Here is a 24,192-nt window from a genome sequence, read left to right as displayed (position 1 = left end):
ATTCAATTTGGTGACTTTGAAAGGAACATTTGGTATATTTTCTTCCAGTTAACTGGCATGAATGAAAAATCAATGGCTTGAACAAAAATTGGTTTCTTTTGCCTCTTGCAAACAGAGGAAAATATAGCTGCTTATGTCTCCAACTTGAAAAATATGTTTTCAACTATTTGCAGGACTGTTGATTTGTAATATCTGATCTGCACATTCATTTTTTGAGCCTGGGTTTGCAAAATTCAGCTGGCAAATGCCAAGTCTAGCTCCATAAAACTCTCTATTGCAGGATATTCTCTTCCGCACCCAAAACATTTACCAAGAAAAAGTAGACACAAAACTGTTATACTTACATGGCAATTTACTGATCTAGCTATGTAACTATATGCACCTTATTCCAGTCGTCACTTTGTTAAATGTAATTGAAATTACTGTGCTCTTAAGATCAACATAAGTCGTTGAAAGGCTTACAAAGGTCGGCTGCGTTAACTGAACAGTCGGTTCCCAGCTAATAATCTCAATGTGACTAGATATACTATTCTTTCTCAAAAGATCTCGTACTGTGAAGTCAGCTTGATTCAGATTCCCATTTGAACTGTTGGTCATGATTTGAAGCTTTTGATACCAGTGCATTTGGAAATTGCTCCGAATAATAATTTCTTCAGATTGATATTATGGATTCCTTACAAAAATGTAGCTTTCAGATGCCAGAAAAACACATATGACGAACATTCAGTAGCATGGATGTAAAATATTAATGAGCCATAACTGATTTTAGTACAACATATGATAATATAGTTACAAAGATGTGTTTGATATTAATCATTTCATCTGTTCATAAGTCTTTTTAAAATTTCCATTTTATACACAGCCTGTTGCTTTCACATTGCTATTTTAGTATCTAGTCACATGTACATTTTTTAAAAGCCACAACATCTGCGAGAAGAGTACAACAGTCCACAGGAATACATGCCTGTTTTGACAATTATGGAGGAGGAATCCAAGGCTCCACTGTATTTTTTTTTCCCTTTTCTTTTGCTTCATTTTTCCCACTCTCTCTCTTTTGCTTCATTTTTCCCACTCTCTCTCGCTTGAAGGAATTGCTGAGCTATACTCCATGCTTTCTAGTACCTCACCCATCTATACAAGAGTTTTGACAATGAGTTAAGGCAAAAGATTCAAAGGCAGTCAAGCTGGATTCTCTACCCATCTGATGATGAGCGCATTTTGGCTTCCAACAGTTTACTCTCAATATTGTGAAGTGTTGTTTCTGCTCCATCTGCTTCACTAAATAAAACAACTGATCTTCTGACAGCATATAAACCGTCACATTCCCAGGCCTTAGATCTAAAATTAGTAACATGCAAAGCCTTAACCAACAAAATATTAACTTACCTTTTTCAATCAACTTCTTTATCTCAAATGCTGTCACACACCAGTTTTCTAGTTAGATTAAATCATTTTGTCTCTGGTGAGCTGTATTCTAGCAAGGTCTTACTTAGAGTACCAAACTGCAGCAAGCCTTGAAATAAAGAGTTCTTTATGTGCTGTTAAAATTCCATTTTCAGAAACACTTAAGTACGTCACAGTGAATTTCTTTGGTTACGCTTTTGGATAACCTTATGTATGCGATATTCAATATTAGGCTAGATTCGTTATGTAAATTCACATTTACAAGTTTCAAAGTACTATACTGAGATTGGCAAGATGGTAATAAATCAGTTTCTTATTAACTGAATGCATAATGACTCACACAGATGCTGCATATGAATCAAATGATATCTCCATTTGGATTCTGTTCAGATTACATTTTCAGGCTAAAATGTGTTTCTTTCTTTAACGATCAGACTAATAACATTGGGAAAACTGCAGAAAACATTCACCAGTTCGATCAAAATGTAATAAGCAAAGAAATTTGTATTTCATTTTGCTCAATGAAATTAATGAACCTTTACAATTACCCACAAATCACAGCGAATGCAATCCAGGGTTCATTGGTCCTGAAGTATTATGCTTCATTTTAAAAGCCAAAGACAATTCCTACTGCTTTTCATTGTAAAGAATTACTCCGAATGAAATTGCGTGACTTTCAGAGTATGATTTTGAGAGCGGGTGTTGCAGCAGAAACATCATTCTCCTGTCTTAAGAGTAAAAGAGAAATTTTACCCTGCTCAAATTCCTTGGCAGCTTTGAAATCTCATCCTGAGAGACTCATAAAGCAGGGCAATGTGATCGGGAATAAAAACAGAAAATGCTGAAAAAACTGCAGGGGGTCATACACACACAAAACATTCACTCTGTTTCTCTCTCCACAAATGCTGCCAGATCTGCTGAGTTTTTCCAGCATTTTCTGCTTTTACTTTAGATTTCCACAGTATTTATCCATGTTATTTGAATCTGGTTGGATCAAAGCCAGATTTGGATGATCGGGAGGGGCATACAGCTAAGGTAGTTAGAGATCTCAAACTGGACTACAGACTGACTTAAACAGACTGACATGTCTTAAAGCCAAAGTTCATATGCTTCTTCTCTTCTGTGCAGCTTTTATGTAAACATATAACAAAATTTAATAAGGAAGTAATAAAATTCATAGGCTAGCACTCACCAAGTCCTTCTACGCTGTTATTTTGCGCTTTGTTCCTTTGGAGTTACACATATGGGACTTTAACATCAGTGGAGATGTGTAATGATGTACTTTCAGAGACTTAATTAGTAGAAGCCTGTTACTGCATGGTCACAGATAATCCAAAGTACCTCTGTGCCAGGAGAACTCCCTCCCCCAGAGTGAGGCCACCTGCTGGGTCCCGATTGGTCACCCAAACCATGTGATCCTTGCTCAGGTTGTGTTGCCCTTAAAGGGACAATCATCACATCCCTGCCCCTTTAGCTATGGCATGTTCACTTGGTATGAAAGGGGTCTGGGCTTAGAGACGATAACTCTGGGAATCCAACTTGATCCACTACTGATGTTTCTCACATATCCGGCTTCATTTATCATAAATGTCCATGCTGGAATATACGAATCGTGGCTTATATTCGGATTACTTTGGCTGGCCTCTACTCTCCTTGTCAAATTTGGAAACTCAAGGCTCAGTCTCTTTCTGACTCGTGTTGCATTAGCAGTTCTGTTGGTGGAACTCCAGTTGTTGCCTGTATGAGTGGTACAGTAACTAAGAAGGAAGCTTGAGACTTTGGTTTCCAAGGTTGCACCTGGCAATTTCTTTAGGCCAGTCTTGAAAGTTTGGATGGTTTTCTCAGTTAGCCCATTTCATGCTGAGTGGTAAGGCGCAGTTCTGATGGGCGAAATTCTCCAGAAACAGCGCGATGTCCGCTGACTGGCGCCCAAAACAGCGCAAATCAGTCGGGCATCGCGCCGCCCCAAAGGTGTGGAATGCTCCGCATCTTGGAGGGCCGGGCCCCAACCTTCAGGGGCTAGGCCCGCGCCGGACGAATTTCCGCCCCGCCAGCTGGCGGAAAAGGCCTTTGGTGCCCCGCCAGCTGGCGCGGAAATTATATCTCCGGGCGGCGCATGCGCGGGAGCGTCTGCGGCTGCTGACGGCATTCCCGCGCATGCGCAGTGGAGGGAGTCTCTTCTGCCTCCGCCATGGTAGAGATCGTGGCGAAGGCGGAAGGGAAAGAGTGCCCCCACGGCACAGGCCCGCCCGTTGATCGGTGGGCCCCGATCGCGGGCCAGGCCACCGTGGGGGCACCCCCCGGGGCCAGATCGCCCCCCCAGGACCCCGGAGCCCGCCCGCGTCGCCTTGTCCCGCCGGTAAGAGAGGTGGTTTAATCCATGCCGGCGGGACAGGCATTCTAGCGGCGGGACTTCGGCCCATCCGGGCCGGAGAATCGCGGGAGTGGGCCCGCCAACCGGCGTGGCGCGATTCCCGCCCCTGCCGAATATCCGGTGGTGGAGAATTCGGCAACCGGCAGGGGCGGGATTCACGCCTGCCCCCCGGCGATTCTCCGACCCCCATCTCGCCCGATGTGTTTAATATCATTGAGACTGGTAAAGTTGTGAAATCCAGCACTTGTGAATGCAGTTCCATTAACTGATACCATGGGCGGGATTCTCTGACCCCCCGCCGGGTCGGAGAATCGCCGGGGAGCGGCGTGAATCCCGTTCCCGCTGGCTGCCGAATTCTCTGGCGCCGGTGTTTTGGCGGGGGATGTTGGCAGTGGCCCCACCCCCTGGCGATTCTCCGGCCCGTGATGGGCCGAGTGGCCAACCGTTTTGGGCCCGTCCCGCCGGCGTAAATCACAACAGGTCCTTACCGGCGGGACCTGGCTCCATGGGCAGCCTGCAGAGTCCTCGGGGGAGGGGCGTGGGGGGATCTGGCCCCGGGCGGGAGCCCCCAAGGTGGCCTGGCCCGTGATCGGGGCCCACCGATCTGCGGGCAGGCCTGTACTGTGGGGACACTCTTTCCCTCCGCACCAGCCGCTGTCAACCTCCACCATGGCCGGTGCGGAGACGAACCCCCCTGCGCATGTGCTGGGATGACGCCAGCACACACCAGCGCCAGCCGGCGGAGGCCCTTCTGCGCCGGCCTAGCCCCTGAAGGGCGGCCCGACGCCGGAGTGGTTCCCGCCACTCCTCGGCGCCAGAGTGGCTCGCCCCACCAGTTTGCGGAAAATCCCGCCTCATGACTTCAGGTATTCTGTGAGTTGAAAAGCATTGGCGTAATCTTTCAATGAATGCATGCAATGTAGGTAATTTCACCTCAAAAGCCACCCATATAGAGTGTGCATGAAACACAAGCAAAAACATTGTGCCTATGAATGGACCAACATAAATGATATGGATTTATACCCATGGCCAGCCAGGCTATTCCCAAGGTAGCACTGGGGATGGCAGGCAACCTTTGTTGCAGTAGGCACTGTTGACAGTGCTTATCTTGATGTAAGCATCAATGCTAGGCCACCACACATAACTCCTGGCGAGCATCTTCATCTTAGAGATGCCAGGATGAGTGCTGTGTAATTCAGTTCGAAGCAGCTTTCTGCCTGGTACAGGAATGACTACTCTTGCTCCCCAGAGTATGATGCTATCCTGACAACTTAATTCGCTTTTGTGGGTAATGAATAGTTTCATTTCCTCAGAAGCTAAGAATGGTTTTGTTATAGCCATTAAGAGAAAGAATCAGAGGGTGCTCAGTGGGTTCATATAACATAGTGCAACAAGTTTATTTACAAGGTGCTGCTCAAACAGGGTACAATGGTGAACTCCACAAAAGCTCGCAAAATGTTCCAATGGTGTACTTGTGTAACACTTGGCATTACACCAGCCAATGGTGTTATTCTGATACATAACAGGTTAGTTTTCCTCAGACACTGCCTCATTTACTCATCCTGTAGTATCATGGACGGGATTCTCCGTTGGCCGACGACGAAACCGGGAAAGGCAATTGGGTGGAGAATAGGTTCTGATGCCAAAACCGCGATTCTCCGTCACCTCGACAGCATCACAAATGTGTTCCGGAACACACGTACAGTAAACACAATTCGCACATCATTAGCGGCACGACCTGGTATTCTCTGGGGGCTCCGTGATTCTCTACCTTCGAAGGGCCGAGTTCCTGACGGCACTTGTGCTTTTAAAAATTGTGAAACCAACGTGGTGGCTGCTGAGGGAGTGAGAGAGGAGGTAGGACACAGAGAGGAGCAACTGTGGGTTGCTGGGCCGGACACTGGCTGGGCTGGGGGGGCCCTGCCAGGGCTGGGGAAGGGGGGGACCGACAGGGGGAATAGGCTGAGTGACCGGGGTGACTCCCCACGGGACTGCGGCAATCTCCAAGCACGAACCGCAGTCTGTAAGGCAGCCATCTTGCTGCGCACCCCACTAACCACCCACCCTGGTCCTGCAGAGTGACACCGATCGTACGGCCGCCCCGCCCCCCCCACCCCGGCCGCCACCCATGCCCACCCAGGGCAACTCACACAGCCCCTATGTGGGCCGCAGTGCCTACCCCAGCCAACCAGAGTACCAGCCAACGGTACTCCTGGCATCAGGGACGGGCACCTAGGCCAGAGGCCCCCCACAGTTCCAGGCACCAAACAGGCTAGGGTGCGGGGATTGGGGGGGGGGGGGGGGAGGGGAGGGGTTGCAGGCGGGGGTGAAGCCCGCAGTTCCAACCAGGGCCATCATGTAGCGCAGTGGACCTGGTTGAGCACAGGGATATGCACCATGCTAACATGTCAGCCTTTCACCCCCTGCAGACAATGGATATTTGAATTCAACCAGCCATGGTGGCCTTCCTGCTAGTCGCCGCAGCCCTGGGGGATGCCCTGCGGCTGTACGAGCTGGAGCTGCTCGAGGAGGAGGAAGCTGTAGCAGCGGAGCAGGCAGCAGTGCGGAGCAGGCAGCAGAGAGGCAGGTGATAGCCACCGAGGTTGGAGAGCCGGCTGCCCAAAGGCTGAGGAGGAGGAGGTGCCAAGGAGGCACCTCTTGAGGTCTCGTGTGTACCGGCAGTGCCTGTCATTTCAAGACCTGCCGGACTAGGCATGCCATCGAAGAGTCCGGCTGAGCAGAGAGACAGTGCGACATATCTGCTAGATGATGGAGCACATGACATCGCAGGGATATGGGGAAGGACACCCGCTCCCTGTGACCATCAAGATGACGGTCGCCCCAAACTTTAACGCCATGGGGTCCTTCCAGGCGCTGAGTGGGGACCTGTCCACGATCTCACAGACCTACCCGGTGCACAGTGCATCCGTGCCGTCACAGAGGCCCTATATGCCCAGGTGGATCAATACATCCATTTCAATGTGGACTGAGCCCACCAGGATGCCCGGGCAGTGGGGTTCACTGCAATCGATGGGATGCCCCGGGTCCAGGGGGTGATCGACAGGATGCATGTCCCCCTACAGGCACCTGCGGATAACTGGCCATTGTACACAAGCCGAAAGGGGTTCCACTCGATGAACGTATTGCTAATATGTGACCATCAGATGCGCACCATACACGCCTGTGCCTGGTACCCAGGCAATGTGTACGACGTCTTCATCCTGGCACCACTCGACGATTCCTGACATATTTGAGACGCCCCCCCGGCTGGGGTGGTTGGCTCCTGGGCGACAGGGGTTATCTGCGGTCGTGGCTGATGACGCCTATCCGGATGCCACAGACCGACGCGAAGACCCGCTACAATGAAGCCCATGCGCTGACCAGGAGTGTGATTGAGCGGTGCTTCCTCCTCCTGAAGATGCGGTTCAGGTGCCTGGACCGCTCTGGAGGGCCCCCCCAGTATGATGCTGAGAGGGTCGCCCACATTGTGGCGGCCTGCTGTGTCCTCCACAACATCACAAAGCAGAGGGGTGATGTTTTGGAGGAGGAGAAGGAACAGCAGGCCTTGTCCAATGAGAAGGATGCGAGGGAGGGTGAGGGTGGGTAGGACATGGAACCCAGGCAAGCATGGTAGGCCGCGTGACGTGTGAGCCAGGGCCAACGTGCACGGGATGCTCTGATCGTCCCCAGGTTCTCCGATTGGGATGGGGGACTGGCCAGCGACACGGACACCGCATGCCAATCCCACATTCACTCACCCACCACCCCCCCACTCCCGCTCCCCACCCCTCCCAGGCCACCCCCCGCCTGCAACCACCTCCGTGATACAACCTGTCAGACCACAGGGTGGGGCCCTGGGTTGGCAATAACATCATTGTGGTCCATGGGATGGAGGGTGATGCCAACCCGCTTTGAGATGAGCTCTGGTGCTCTGCATCATCTGACGACGTCTGACTCCAGCCCACGGTAGCACTGTCCACAGTCCACTTGGGTGATCCCTGTATGCGAGCTGGCCATTCCATTCCATGGTCCCATCGGATCCCTGGGGTGGCAGTGGTGGGGACGGTCAGGGAGGCGGGAGGGGGGGAGGGAGCCTGGGCCACCCACAGGGTCCGCCCATTTCCCCCCCCCCAATGCCCGTCCATTTCCCCCCCGCCCCTGGCCAGCCCAGACCAGACCACCTCTCACAACTGTCAGACAGAGCACCAAGGCAGATTGTAACAGTGGCAACAGGTGTTTAATGTGAACAAATATATGCAGATTTGTGCCCTAGCCCCTATAGCTAAACTGTGCCCTGCACCAATGCCAACTTAATTGTTGTCCAACTTCCTGGCCTTACGGACCCGAACGCTAGGTGGTTCCCCAGACGGTACAGCAGGAGTGGAGGAGACCTGCTGTGATTCCCGCCCAGCAACCTGGGTCCCTGTTGGCGGGCATCTTAGGGAGCGACCGGGCCTGAATGCGCCCGGCTGCCTCTCAGGTGTCCCGGGTGGCGTTGTGCCACCCTGTTCTGCTTGCTGCATCAGGAAAAGGAGGGGGAAATCCGAGGTGCAGCGGTGTTCCGACACCTCACCGGCATGGGCCCCATCAATGTGGGGGCTGCCCAATCTGGAAACTGAAACAGCTGGATGATGCCCAGTTGTTCAAACCTATTTCACTCAGTATCAATTTTTTCTTGTCAGGCATACGGTACTGGTCTTGCCCTAAAGAATCAGGGAGTCTCCTCTGAATCAGTTTAAATTTTAGCTTGCAACCATTTGATTTTGCCTAGTTCGTTCTGGGAGACATTGTCATATTTTCTTATTAATTTGGCAGCCTCCCTGCCCACAATTAAAAGATTTCTGCCCAATTCAACTTGATTTCTCTAATCACAGTCCAGCTGGGCAGACTGTTGTCCATAGCTCACAGGTACTATTGTGGTGCTTTTTATTTTTCTTGCTTCTCCTGTACACATCTTCAACTTAATAGAAGGGCTGGCCAAGTTTACTGCTTGGAAATCTTCTCACAGATGCTGAAGTGTGTGCTCACCCATTACAGTGGCTGATGGCCCTGTATCCACTTCCTTTTTAAGAGGTTTCCCATTTACTTGGAGCATTACAGTATTAGGAGCTGTCTTGCCTGTTTTTAGATTAAAAAGAGAGTGAATACCAGAGTGACTGGTGCCAAGCTGTTCCACATTGTATACTTTCAACATCTTGGTTGATCAGTTGCTCAGCAGTCTTGATCGGTCTCTGCACTGCTTTGTCTTTTGTGACAATAAAAACACTCAGCCTCCTTAAACCAACATGATTCAGGAGCATGGTTACCTCCACATTTGTGACAGTCCTCTTTAAGAATCATTGTCTGATTGTCTCCGCTGTATCTTTTTGTTTTGCGGGTGACTGATATTGTTTCCCACTAAAGCAGATGGCACCACTGCTGGCTGCAGGTTTCTATCCTAACTGATAAACTGCATCTTTTTGTGCGCTCTGCAGATCTTGTGCACCATTTTCAACATTTTTCATGCCAACGCTATCTCCATTGTTCATTTAAAATTTATGCCGTCTTCTGCATTGAATAGCGTCATTGCTCACGCCACAGGCTAGCCGATTCTATAACTTGTCGTTTAGGGTCACACCAAAATCACAATACTCCGATAGTTGCTTCAGTTCAGCAATTAAATTCGCAGTCGATTTGCCACGGGCTCTCACCCTCAAATTAAGTTTGAATCTCTGGATTATGATTGATGGTTGAGGTTGAAAATGAGCCTTCACTAAATCCACAAGCTTAGGGAATGATTTGGAGTCAGCCACGCTTGGGGGTGTAAGACTGTGAAAAAGGTCACACGTCTGACTGCCACAAACACTTCTGAGAATTGATTTGCGTTTCGCCTCCTCCCCTATTTCGTTTGCTTAGAAATAATACCTGAGACACTCGGTCTGTTGTGTTCAGTCCCCCGTTGAGGAGTTGAATGAGTTTATTCGTACAAAGAGAGAAAGTCTGATGAGTATATTTTTTATTTTTCTCAGATTTTGGTTAAAACAGGATACTCACAGGTGTCGGGCCAGGGGCAATGCCAAGATAATTCATCCTCATTGCCAGATGTAATGATGTACTTTTGGAGACTTCATTAGCAAAACAAAAAGTGATTAATTTATAAGTCAGTTACAGGAGCTGTATGCTCACACACAGTTAATCCAAAGTACCTCTGCACTAGGATAACTCCCCCTCCCTCCGACCCCCGTCCTCACGCTGGATCCCGAGGCATAGAGTTTAAGAGCAGGGAGGTTATGCTGAAACTGTATAAATTGTTGGTTCGGCCACAGCGAGAGTATTGTGTTCAGTTCTGGAATCCACATTACAGGAGGGAAGTCCTAGCACTGGAAAGGGTGCAGAGGAAATCTACCAGGATGTTGCCTGGGTCGGAGAGTTTTAGTTATGAAGAGAGATCGGATAGGCTGCGGTTGTTTTCCTTGGAGCAAAAGTGACTTGGGTGGACATAATTGAGATGTATAAAATTATGAGGGACATAGAAAGACAGGAAGAAACCAGGGGACATAGATTTAAGGTAAGGGGCAGGAGGTTTAGAGGGAATGTGAAGAAAAACATTTTCACCCAGAGGGTGGTGGGAGTCTGGAACTGAAAGGCAGAGACCCTGCATTTCAGAAGTATTTAGATGTGCACTTGCAATGCCAAGGCATACAAGGCTATGCGTCAAGTGCTGGAGAATGGGATTAGAATACTTAGATGGCTGCTTTTGACCGGCACAGACGCGATGGGTCGAAGGGCCTTTTCGGTGCTGTAGATCTCTATGAATCTATGACTCTAAGTAATGGATGTCAACCCAGATTTCAGAGCCAACACAATCTAGCTACCTAATATAATCTAACTTTCTAGATCATGGTGTATAGACCTGTAGGTTTTGGGTAAAAATGTTTCACGGGCAAGATTTTTTAGAGGCGGGGCGGTTTCTCATCCCGCAAACCCAAAGACTTGACAGGGAACGTTGCCCTGTTAATCACAGCAGCACCACAACCATTTAACCCCCGGATGAGCGTTAATTGGCTGGAGACAGGGGGCGAGATTCTCCGAGCCCATGCGGGGTCGGAGGATCGCTGGGGGGGGGGTGCGCAAATCCCGTCACGCCGCTCTGATGCCAGGTCGCCGATTCTACGGGAATCCCGGCCGGGATCTCTGCCCCCCACTTGGATGGAAGTCTCGCCTTAAAATGCTGCCTGCCAATCAGTTTGGCCAGCAGCTCTGTAGTCCCAGCAGTGCCAGTGGCAGTAGTGGCAAGGACTGGGACCACAAGCAGTTTCCAGAGTCTTAGTCCTCGAATTCAGTACCAGGTAAGTGCAGGAGATCTCATGATAGGGAAGGAATGTGAGGCCCGGAGCAGGGGAGTGGGAGGGCGAGGTGGGAGAGGCCAGTGGGGGTGGGAACACCCATGGGGGCAGACACTGGGGTTGGGGGGGGAGGGGTACATGTGGACAGGGAGAACTTGAGAGAGGCACATCCCCATCCGATTCCAGTCCAAGAGTGACTTGCTGGCCACCGAACTGTCCCTGAAATCTTCCTACGAGCTTCAGAATTGAAGCCAGGCAGGAAGCAAATGGTAAAGGCCTCAATGAGGTCTCGTCCGCCCTATGGAAAATTTTCAACAGGCTGTGAGGTGGGTACCAACTGCAAATCTGCTGGCGGAAGTCTGTAAAATTCCGCACTTTAAGATAATAATGCTGATGAATTGCCCGATGGCAGGCCCACTGATTCTCTGCAGTTGCACCTACCTTATCGCTGTCCATGGTATTCTGTGAGGTTCTTGATGCAATGGAAATAGTGTCTGGCTGACTGCTCCCATCTCCCTGACTATCTCCATCTTCTCCCATATCCCTAGGGATAAGAGGAACATTAAAACAATGCTGAAAGATAGTTCATTTGTCTAAAGATACAGAAAAAATGCACTGGGGGCTTATGCAATGGATTGTCAATGGATCCCGAGGAGAAAGGTAAGTTGGGTGATGGTGATTGGAGTCGATAGAAAAGGTACAGGTTCCCTTTTCCCGTGCACCGTCCCACAATTGGGAATAGAACTGAGATCGAGGGACCCTCCCTGCCACCAACTAGGCCAGAAGCAAACACAAAAGGGTTTCCTATGTGATTGGCCTGCATGTCAAGCCCCTGCCTAATGCTGAGGAGGAGATTCTAAGTGGCTAATTAAAGGTCTCAATTAGCCTTTGAGTGGGAAGGCCATCCCAAACTCTTCTTGCCCAATGGTCTTTCTACCCAATTAAATGTCTCCCAGTCTGCCTGCTAGGGAAGACTAAAATTCCATCCATAGATTTAATTATCAAGAAATATTTAAATTATTTGGCTGGAGAGGAAACTGGGAGAAGCACGAGAGATTTGTGCTTGTGGAATAGACGCTTCTGGAGCAGCAGTAAATGATGTAATAACTCCAGCTTCATGTCATCTCCCAAATGGCTTATGATATATGACTGGGATTACACAAAACCGGGCCAAAATCTGTATCCTTCATATTTTAGAGGTCATTACTCCTTTTAAATTTTGCCCACCCATTTCAGTTACTTTATTGTAGGAAGTGACTGCTAGAGCACCCCAAGACTTCTCTCTGCCACAGAGGTTTGCTGAGTCAGTCTCATATTGAGTATTAGCACATTGAAGTACATTGTGGCTTCAAGCTTTAGGAGAATCATAAATTATTTATTGTTACTCTACTCTTTGCATGAGGGCTGGTCTTGTGGTGCAGTGGTAGTGTCCCTACCTCTGGGTCAGAAGCTCCAGGTTCAAGTCCCACTTCAGGATTTGATAGCCTTGGAAGATGTGTGCATAATGTGACCAAACAGGTTGATTATCAGGCTCTGAATCCCTTCAATATGCCTGCTGGCAGGCAATAAAGACAGGAGTGTTTCTTGTCAGCCATACTGCAGAAGGCAATGGTAAACTACTGCAGTATTTTGCCAAGCATAATCATATACCAATCCAATGGAGGTCCATGGTCACCAAAGCCCTCTTAGGGCCTGGTACCTGAAAGAGCATTCAACGCTACTCGTCGATCAGTTTACAGTTCATTAAGTGTGACCGATGGACTGTAGCCTAAGCCAATGTCAGATACTGGGCTAAATTTAATGCCTCACACCGCTGGTAGTGGCGTTCCGAGTGAGGCAGAAAATACAATGTCAGGGAGAAATGCTCCGGGCTCCCGTTGGCGTTGGGATCAAGGTTCACGCCCACGCACCACTGCGAGGATTCAAACGGGCTATAATGATCCTTTTGCATTCACTTAGCGGGCCGGGCACCATATTCTATGGGCCCGCATGATTCTCCAGTCCTCTGGGCTAGGAATAAAGCTGGTGAGAATGACTATAGGTATGGACAAGCGTGGCCCTGACGTGGTGGACATCGCAGTGGGCCTAGGGTGTAACTCCTTAACAGAGTTACTTGATTCATCTTATTTCATGCTTGAGTAACTCTGAAGTGCTCAAACTGTAATGTTTATAAACATCAATCTTTGATTCACAGGTTCTGGCCCACGTCAAACAGAATAAGTGCTTTCCAATCACCTCCCTTCACTCTTGACTGATTTTGAAGTGGTCAGCTGGAAATTGACAGCACTTAACTCTATTTGAAGTGGTTGCTGTTTAGAAACATTTCCGTTACCACTTCAAAGTTGGGGAAATGAATGAAGCAAGGCTGACAGCTGTGTGTGTGCAGATGTGTGTGGAAGCTGTCAATCACACCCTCATAAGGAAAATGTATGAATGGCTTGCAGCTCAAGGATCTGAGGGGGTTTAAACACAGCTGACTGGTTTCTCTTTCCAGGAATTGACAGATGGTGCTTCCTGTGTCTGAGCCAGCAGGTATATTGCCCAAGTGAGTGTTACAACAGTAATTCTTTTCACTGCATCTGTCTGGACTGCTCTCTGGCTTCCAGAGAGGGTTCTCTTTTCTGGAAGGCTTCCTGACAGAGGTCTCTTTGCTGGGGAAGCTTCCTGACACTGGTCTCTTTTCTTTGGGGTCTGTGGGGAGTTTCTTTATTTAGGAGGCCTCTCGGGGGTCTCTCTATTTAGGGGCCCCTGGGGATGGGACTCCCCTTATTTAGGGGTCTCCGGCAGGGGGGGGGGGGTTAACCCCATACTTGGGGGGAAGGGGGAGACCCAGAAAATCAAAAGGTGGGGCACTGAATTGCGATTGGGGGGGTGGGGGGGGGGGCTGAATTGTCATGCAGACAAGGATGAAACTGAAAGCAATCCAGTAATCTTTGTAAATTTGATACTCCATATTATTCATTATGTATTCATTGTATTCAGGTGTGGGCATTAAGTGGTGATTCACTCAAATCCCTATAAATGGACACAGGCTGAAAATATGGTTGTTGGGTTAGGAGGCGTAAGCTAGTAATATGTAATTCTGTAAATAAAAATAAAATTTTGTCAAGGTTGATCCCAGTTCTGTCTTTCACCTGGCTTTTTGGAGGAGAACACATATGCCCAAACATTGTAGAGCAGCAAAACAAAGTGAATGTTAAACAATACATCCAAAATAAGAGAGTACGCATCAAACAGGGGTCTTGCTTTAACAGTACAGTGCACTTGTGAGACCAGAAGTACTGATTCCAGATCTGGGAACCAAGGCCTAAGGAAGATGATCAACCCTCAGAACACTTTGAAGAACAACGCTGATTCCTCATGTGTAGTGTGAAAAAAGTAGACTTTTCAGTTTCGAAGGGAAGAGATGGAGAGGTGATGTTATCAATAAGGTAGATAGTGGTATTGAAAATATGACTTCAGAATATTACTTCAAACTAAACTGTGAGAGTAGGATAACAGAATACAAATTTGGAACTGATATCAGGAAGTTCTTGTTCACATAAAGATGTACGGAATAGAATTTTAGGTGGAGAAGGATAAAAACACCAGAACCATTTAATAAAAACAAGATACAGCAATGTGGGGTGGGATCTTTCTGGATGGACACACCAAGAGAAGCCAAATGGCCTTCCTCATGTTTAGCTTGTGATTTTATGGTGGATGTGATGGGATAAAGCAATAGCCCTTGCATATTGTGTGCTATTACAGCACACAAAAGTAGTACAATACACACACGAAGGAGGACTCTACCTTTTACTGTTATTCCTTTGTTTTGCTGGGGTTTTGGGTAGCTGAATAGGTTCTTTCAGAGCTCCTTTCAGATGGATAGTTCTCTCCTGTATGACCTCCCGAATATTTTTAATCCAATCCTGCTTTGTTTCAATGTTGCAGGCCTAAAGAAAAGCACAGGATACTTTGAAAGATTTTATTACCACGGTTGTAATGTTCTTGGGGGCTTTGTGTGCATTTGTAAAGTTATGGCGGAGGAGCAGAAGAAGGACCTGGGAAATTTCTGGCCATGTGTTCGACGTATTGGGTGCATTTACAGGATACTAGTGACAACAAAGTACATCTTAGCAATCGATAGTTAAATATCTCTGACTTATTTAAGATCAATTGTCTTTCTTCATCACTGAAGCATTGCCAGGAACAAATCCTTCAACTTGGAAATAACAATCACCACCTTAAGTATACTGGGATACCATAGAAAAGTGGTTATGTTACCAGACTATTAATCTAGCGATGTAGATGAAACTTCAAGAACCAGAGTTGAGGATAAATGGGTTATTTTCAGGTTGGCAAACTGTAACTAGTGGGATGCCACAGCTGTGCGGTGTCAACTTTACAATCTATATTCATGATGCCAAGTATATCATAACCAAATTTGCAGGCAATTCAAAGATAATGGAAAACAAGCTAAGAGAACAAAAAATTTGCAAAGGGATTTGGATAGGTTCAGTGAGATGGTTAAAAATCTGGCGGATGGAGTATAATTTGGGTAAATATGAGTTTGTTCACTTTGGCTGGAAGAGTAAAGCAGAAAAGCATTCAACTGGAGAGAAACTGAAGAATGTTGTGGTACAAAGAGATCAGGGTGTCCTGGTACAGGAATCACAAAAAGTTAACATGCAAGTCCAGAAAGTGGCCAGGAAGATAAGGAGGAGCTTTGCAATGACTGGGCAGGGCAGTGGTGGGATCACACCTGGAGCACTGTGTGCAATTTGCATCTCCTTATTTAAGAAGGAATATACTTGCATTGGAGGCAGTCCAGAGAAGGTTCATTATGTTGATTACTGAGCTAAAGGAATTTCAGAATTTCAGGTTGTCATGTGAGGAAAGGTTGAGTATTTGGGCCTATACTTATTGGTGTTTACAAGAATGAGAGGTGATCTTACTGAAACATATAAGATTCTAAGGGGCTTGATAGGATAGATACCGAGAGGGTGTTTATCCCCCTGGGGGAATCTAGAACCGTGCGTACTGAATGACTGTCACAACCGCTCGATGATTGCCCGAGCAGTCGCTGCCTGCATCTTGTGGACTTTCATCCACTTCAAGTGGGCATCCACGACGATGAGTAATATTGCCCCCTCGAATGGTCCCGCAAAATCTATGTGGAGGCGGAACCAAGGGCAGCCCGGCCAATTCCATCCTCGTTGCCAATGTAGAATCCACCAAAGTAGCGCACATGAACAAGCAGGTAGAAAACAATAACTAGGTTAATTTGATATACAATAAGTCTCCATTCCCCGAAGGGTCTCCCTCAACGCCCTGCACCCAGGTTGGGGTTTATATACAAGTGAAGGTTCCCTAATTAAGGGGAAGTTCATATTCCATGGAGGTCACGGGGAATCGAGTTGTCCTTACACTGTGACCTACGTGGGGGCTATACCAGAGGGGCAGGTAAGAAAGTGGAGTTGATGCCACAATCAGATTAGCCATGATCACACTGAATGGTAGAGCAGGCTCGAGGGGCTAAATTATTCCCATTTTCTGAATAATTCAGAATAAATGCAAAAATTCTATTCATTTTTATTCAAAAAATAGGACTTTAAAAAATTCAATCAGATTACCTTCAGGACAGTCTTGTTGTCTGAAGAAGGTGTTCGGCCCACCCACAAGGCAAATTTGCAGGGATCTCCTTCTACGTGTTCCGTTACCCCCAACTCCGATGTCTGGAAATTAAAATAGATGAGGGGAAAATATCCAATAAGTAAAAATGAAACCTCATAAATAACTATTTATCTTTCTTTACAGCATTGGAATAAAAATGGACTAATCTCCATCATCATTAACTGGATATATATAAACATATACTGTTCTATGTTTGTTCTGCTGCTGCCCCATATAAAGAACTATTGGAGGCCTGTTTTATTACAAGCTGAACCTGCAATCAGGTCATGTCCTTGATTTTGGTGCCTGCACTTGCTACTTTCCAGGGAATTCGAGCAGAGACACTCGTGATGCAAGTACACCAATGTATTAAATCAGTTCTACTCATTTAGCAGGCTGGTGTAGGACATGCATCTCTAATGGCACCTTGCAAGTTGCACCACAATCTGGATCTGCAAAGTTGGGTCTTGAGAGTTAAAGGTGCTTGTCTGATAGTGTATTGTGACTGTTGGAGAACCATTCACATGATGTTGATTGTAGTCCAAGTGGTCACGTGATGAAGCAGCTACATAAAGGGTCACATGTTGGAAATGGGCATTCTTCTCAGAGTAGAAGCATGTACGAGCTGTTCAGAGTACTGAATAAGCTATTATTGTTATAAGTCCTTGGCTGCCAGTCATTGGAACCCAGCACTTCTGCATAGATGACATTCAATTTTAGAGTGAGGTCACAAACAACTGTGCTATACCTAATTAAAGGTAATTATAAAGGGATGAGGGCAGAGTTGGCTGGAGTGGACTGGAAAAGGGTTTTAACAGGAAAAATGGTTAATCAGCAATGGCAGACGTTTCTGAAAATTGTTCTTGACTCACAACAAACATATATACCAGTGAGAAAGAAAGATTCTAGGAAGGGGATAAATCAACCATGGTTAACTAAGAAAGTGAAGGATAGTGTTAAACTGAAAGAAAAAATATATAATGTGGCAAAGATTAGTGGTAAGTCAGAAGATCATTTTAAAGTTTTAAAAAGCAACAAACGAGGACCAACAAAAAAATAATGAGGGAGAAGATAAACTATGAGGGTAAACTAGCAAGTAATATAAAAACAGATAGCAAGAGCTTCACTAAATATATAAAAAGGAGGAAAGAGGCCAAAGTGTACATGGCCCCTTAGCGCAGTGTTTTTCAAACTTTTTTTCTGTGGACCCATTTTTGCCAACCGGCCAACCTTCGGGACCCACGCCGGCCGACCTTCAGGACCCACCATTTTCTCTTACCTTGTGTGCTGCTGAGAAAATGGAGGAATTACAGGAACAACGGTTGTTCTGCGCATGCGCACCGATGTGCGGGCACACTTGCGCAGTCCGCCCGCATTTTTTTATATGGTCACGGCTGTCATTTTGAAGGCCACTCGCAGCCGGCATTGTTAAAAGCCGACTGCTGTGGCTGACACGCACAAATTTGCGCAATCAGGAGCGCCATGATGGACGGCTCCACGACCCTCCCGACACTCACCCGCGATCCACCCGTGGGTCATGACCCCAACATTGAAAATGCCTGCCTTAGCGAATGAGACTGGGGAAATAATAATGGGGAACAAGGAAATGGGAGAGGAGTTAAACAAATACTTTGCGTCGGTCTTCACAGTGGAAGATACTAATAACATTCCAAAAATACGAAATAATCAAGGGGCAGAAGTGGGGGAGGAAATAAATGCAATGACAAGCACGAAGGAAAAAGTACAAGGGAAACTAATGGGGAAAAGGGCGTTAAATCAAGTGGACCTGATGGATTCACTGGTAATAATCTTCCAAGAATCCTTAAATTCTGGAAAAATCCCAGAGGATTAAAAAACTGCCAAAGAACAAAGAACAATAGAGCACAGGAATAGACTATTCGGCCCTCCAAGCCTGCTCTGTTCACATGTCCTATTTGACCAACCGACTGTATTCTTCTATACCCCATCTGTTCATGTGCCTATCCAGATAAGTCTTGAAAGTTGCTAATATATCTGCCTCAACCACCTCACTTGGCAGTGCATTCCAGGCCACCACCACCCTTTGTATAAAAAACTTCCCCCGCACATCTCCACTGAACCTGTCCTCCCTCACCTTGAACCTGTGCCCCCTTGTAATTTTCAATTCCGCCCTGGGAAATAGCCTCACTGTTCACCATATCTATAACCCTAATAATTTTATAAACTTCTTTCAGGTTGCCCCTCAGCCTCCGTCTCTCTACGGAGAACAATCCCAGTTTATTCAATCTCTCCTCATAGCCCATACCCTACATACCAGGCAACATCCTGGTAAACCTTTTCTGTACTCTCTCCAAAGCCTCCACGTCCTTCTGGTGGTGCGGTGATCAGAACTGGACACAGTATTCCAAATATGGCCAAACCAACGTTCTATATAACTGAAACATAATTTTCAAGCTTTTATACTCGATACCCCGTTCTTTGAAGGCAAGCATGCCACATGCTTTCTTTACCACCATTTCTACCTGTGCTGCCACTTTTAAGGATCTGTGGACCAGCACGCCCAGATCTCTCTGTGTCTATGCTCCTGATGGTTCTGCCATTTATATTATAGCTCCCACCTGAATTGGATCTACCAAAATGCATCACCTCACATTTGTCCGTGTTAAATTCCATCTGCCCTTTCTCTGCCCAATTTTACAGCCTATCTATACCCTGTTGTATTCTCTGACAATCTTCATCACTATCCGCAACTCCTGCAATCTTAATATCATCCGCAATCTTGCTAATCAGACCCACTACATTTTTTTCCAAGTCATTTATATATATTACAAAAAGCAGAGGTCCCAGTACTGATCCCTGCGGAACACCACTAGTTACAGACCTCTATTCAGAAATACACCCTTCCACTGCTACCTTCTATCTTCCATGGCCAAGCCAGTTCTGAATCCATCCAGCTAGTTCACCCCTGACCCCATGTGATTTAATCTTTTGCACCAGCTTGCCATGAGGGATCTTACCAAATGCTTTACTAAAGTCAATGTAGACAACATCGAAAGCCCTTCCCTCATCAATCATTTTTGTCACCTTCTCAAAAAACTCAATTAATTTAGTGAGGCATGACATCCCTTGTACAAAGTCATGCTGTTTGGCGCTAATAAGACCATTCACTTCCAAATGTGCATAGATCCTATCTCTGAGAATCTTTTCCACCTATTTCACTATCACTGACATCAAGCTCACTGTCCTATAATTACCCGGGTTATCCTTGCAACCCTTCTTAAATAACAGTACAACACTGGCTATCCTCCAATCCTCTGAGATCTGACCTGTGGCCAACGAGGACACAAACATTTCTGTTAGAGCCCCAGCGATTTCATTTCTTGTCTCCCTCAGTAATCTGGGATAGATGCCATCTGGCCCTGGAGATTGTCTACCTTAATGCTTTTTAACACACCCAACACTTCCTCGTTCGTAATAACGACCTGTTCTAAAGTGTTTACACATCCCTCTGAGACACCACCAATCAACGTGTCCTTCTCCTTTATGAATTCCGATGCAAAATACTCATTAAGGATCTCACCTACTTTCTTTGGTTCAACACATAATTTCCCTCCTTTTTCCTTGAGTGGATTAACTCTTTCTCTAGCCACCCTCTTGTTCCTAAAATAGGTATAAAATGCCTTGGGATTCTCCTTAATCCTGTCGGCCAAGGACATTTTGTGACCCCTAACTCCCTGATTGAGCTTTTTTCTACTTTCCTTGTATTCCTCAAGGGCTTCATCTGTTTTTAGTTGCCTGTACCTCTTGTATGCACTTTTTTTCTTTTTGGCAAGATTCGCAATTTCCCTCGTCATCCATGATTCCTGAATTCTGCCTTTCCTGCCCTTCCTTTTTACAGGCACATGCCTGTCCTGCTCCTTAAAAGACTCCCACATGGCATATGTAGATTTACTCTCAAACAGCCTCTCCCAAACAACAGCCTCCAAATCCTGCCCAATCTGGTTGTAGTTAGCCTTCCCCCAATTTAGCACCTTAACCCGAGGACAACACTTCTCCTTTTCCATGAGTATCTGAAAGCTTACGGAATTGTGGTCACTGTTCGCCACATGGGGCGTCATTCTCCGCCGGCGGGAGTCTCCGTTCTGCCGGCACCGGGGGGTTTCCCGACGTCGTGGGGCTGCCCCACAATGGGAAACCCCATTGACCGGCCGGTGTTACGGAGACTCCCGCCGGCCGGTCAGCGCAGAAATGTGGCGGGGCGGGTAGGAGAATTTCGCCCATGGTCTCCCACTGCAACTTTGATGACCTGGCTGGGCTCCTTCCCTAGTAGTAGGTCCAATAAAGCCCCCTCGCTAGTCGGACTATCCACATATTGTTCCAAAAACTTTCTTGGACACACTTAACAAATTCTTCACCATCCAGAACCCTAGCCCTCAGGGATTTCCAGTCAATATGAGGAAAATTAAAGTCTCCCACGACAACAACCCTATTATTTCTACATGTATCCAGAATCTGCTTACATATCTGTTCTTCAACTTCCCCTGGGCTGTTGGGAGGCCTGTAGCACACTCCCATCATAGTGATTGCCCCTTCCTGTTTCTGAATTCTATCCACAGTACCTCGTTACTTGATTCTTCCATGATGTCCGCCCTCTGTACAGCTGTAATATGGGGTGGGATTCTCCCGAATTCCTGCGATGGCTCGCGCCGGCATAAAAAACGGCACAAACCACTCCGGCGTCAGGCTGACCGGAAGTTGTGGAATCCTCCACACTTCCGGGGCTAGGACGGCGCCGGAGGGGTTGGCGCCACGCCAGTCGGTGCCGAAGGACAGGCGCGAGTTAGCGCATGTGCAGAACTGCCGGTGTGGCTCCGCACATGCGCAGTCCTGCCGGCGTATTCTAGCGCATACACTGGGGGTGTCTTCTCCGCGCCGGCCATGGCAGAGCTCTACAGGGGCCGGCGCGGAAGGAGTGCCCCCACGGCACAGTCCCGCCCGCAGATCGGTGGGCCCCGATCGCAGGCCAGATCCCCCCATGCCCCCCCAAGGACCACACCAGCCAGCCTACCAGCCAGATCCTGCCGTATGGGACCATGTCCAATTCACGCCTGCGGGACTGGCCAGAAACAGACAGCTGCTCAGCCCATCAGGGCCAACTGCCCCCAACCAGCGTGGTGTGATCCTCGCCCCCGCCCGAAAACCACACTGGAGAATACAGCAGCTGCCGTCGGAGCGGCGGGGCGAGATTCACGCCAACCCCCCCCCCCCCCCGGGGATTCTCCGACCCGGCGGGGGTCAGAGAATCCTGCCCATGTTCTTTAACCAGTATTGCAACCCCCCACCTCTTTTACCTTCTTCCCGATGTCGCATAAAACACCTATATCCTGGAATATTTAGCTGCCAGTCCTGTCCCTTGTTTGACCAAGTCTCCGTTACAGCAACCACCTATCAGTTCCACGCACGAATCAAGGCTTTAAGTTCATCTGTCTTACCTGTTATACTCCGTGCATTGAAACAGATACACTCCAGACCTCCAGGCCCACTGAGTTCGACCTCTACCAGTCTGCCCGCTCTTAGCCAGCCTGGCCCTGATACCATGCTCATCCCCAGTCTCTATCCTTGCTGGCTTACAGTTCTGGGGCGTCATTCTCCGACCCCCCGCCGGGTTGGAGAATCGCCGGGGGCTGCCGTGAATCCCGCCCCCGCTGGTTGCCGAAGTCTCTGGCACCGGATATTCGGCGGGGGCGGGAATCGGGCCGCGCCAGTTGGCGGGCCCCCCCGCTGGATTCTCCGGCCCGAATGGGCCGAAGTCCCGCTGATAAATTGCCTGTCCCGCCGGCGTGGATTAAACCACCTTTTGAATGGCGGGACAAGGCGGCGTGGGCGGGCTCCGGGGTGCTGGGGGGGGGGGGGCGCGGGGCGATCTGGCCCTGGGGGGTGCCCCCACGGTGGCCTGGCCCGTGATCGGGGCCCACCGATCCACGGGCGGGCCTGTGCCGTGGGGGCACTCTTTCCCTTCCGCCTCCGCCACGGTCTCCACCGTGGCGGAAGCGGAAGGGACTCCCTCCACTGCGCATGCGCGGGAAACTGTCAGCAGCCGCTGATGCTCCCGCGCATGCGCCGCCCGGGGATGTCATTTCCGCGCCAGCTGGCGGGGCAACAAAGGCCGTTTCCGCCAGCTGGCGGGGCGGAAATTCCTCCGGCGTCGGCCTAGCCCCTCAATGTTGGGGCTCGGCCCCCAAAGATGCGGAGCATTCCGCACCTTTGGGGCGGCGCGATGTCCGGGAGAATTTCTCCCCACATTCCCACCCCTGTGCCAAATTAGTTTAAACCCACCCGAACCATATTAGCAAACCTCGCAGCCAGGATACCGGTGCCCCTCCAGTTCAGGTGTAACCCGTCCTTCTTGTACAGGCCCCACCTTCCCTGGAAGGCATCCCAGTGATCCAAAAAAGCCCTCCCTCGTGCACCTGTTCTTTAGCCACGTGTTCAACTGCACTATTTGCCTGTTGCTAGCCTCACTAGCACGTCGCACAGGGAGTAATCCTGAGATTACTACCTTAGAGGTCCTGCATTTTAATCTTCTACCTAACTCCCTAAATTGCCGTTGCAGGACCTCGCTTCTCTTTCTACCTATGTCATACGTGCCAATGTGGACAATGACCTCTGTCTGATTTCCTTCCCGATTTGGAATCTTTGTACCCGCTCAGAGACATCCAGGACTCTGGCAACAGGGAGGCAAAGGACCATCTTGGAGTCCTTTTTGCGGCCATAAAAGCACCTACCTGTGCCCCGACTATTGAATCCCCTACCACTATTGCTTTTCTATGCTTTGTAGAGCAGGGCTAGTTGTGGTGCCTTCGCTCTGCCCACTGCTGCTGCTGTCCCGTGACGGACCTTCCTCCTCATCAGTATCCAAAATGGCAGACGTGTTAGATAGGGATACAGACATAGGGGACCCCTGCATTCTCTGCCTAGCCCGTCTGGTGGTCACCCAAAGTAACAACTTTATTTAAAAAAGGGGGTAGACAAAAAACAAGTAACTATAGGCCAGTTAGCTTAACTTCTGTCCTTGGGAAAAGGCTAGAATCCATGATAAAAGATGTAATAGCAGAGCATTCAGGGGAGGCAGTGGCCTAGTGGTATTGACACTGGACGAGTAAACCAAGGACTCAGCATAATGTTCTGGGGGCCCAGATTCAAATCCGGCCACTGCAGATGGTGAAATTTGAATTCAATAAAAACCTGGAGTGGGATTCTCCGACCCCCCGCCGGGTCAGAGAATCGCCAGGGGGCGGCGTGAATCCCGCCCCCGCCGGCCACTGAATTCTCCGGCACCGGAGATTCAGCGGGGGCGGGAATCGCACCGTGCCGGTCGGCGGGCCCTCCCTGGCAATTGTCCGGCCCGCGATGGGCCGAAGTCCCGCTGCTGTAATGCCGGTCCCGCCGGCATGA

At 48.5% G+C, this 24,192-nt stretch overlaps 1 protein-coding gene across 3 annotated transcripts in view; it reads right to left on the bottom strand.

Moving 5' to 3' along the window:
- kalrna (kalirin RhoGEF kinase a) overlaps nucleotides 1-24,192 on the bottom strand; it is a 1,210,365-nt gene that overhangs the window by 366,700 nt on the left and 819,473 nt on the right. For all 3 annotated transcript variants that reach the window (XM_072475613.1, XM_072475615.1, XM_072475625.1), the window contains exons 31-33: nucleotides 16,719-16,820; nucleotides 14,896-15,038; nucleotides 11,545-11,647 (exon numbers count right to left, since the gene is read on the bottom strand). In XM_072475613.1, the coding sequence (XP_072331714.1) occupies nucleotides 11,545-11,647; nucleotides 14,896-15,038; nucleotides 16,719-16,820 (348 nt within the window). The remainder of the gene's footprint in view (nucleotides 1-11,544; nucleotides 11,648-14,895; nucleotides 15,039-16,718; nucleotides 16,821-24,192) is intronic.

Source organism: Scyliorhinus torazame, chromosome 2 (assembly GCF_047496885.1).
Source record: "Scyliorhinus torazame isolate Kashiwa2021f chromosome 2, sScyTor2.1, whole genome shotgun sequence".
In the NCBI taxonomy this organism is placed as follows: Eukaryota; Metazoa; Chordata; class Chondrichthyes; order Carcharhiniformes; family Scyliorhinidae; genus Scyliorhinus; species Scyliorhinus torazame.
This window is presented reverse-complemented; position numbering and strand designations above follow the sequence as displayed.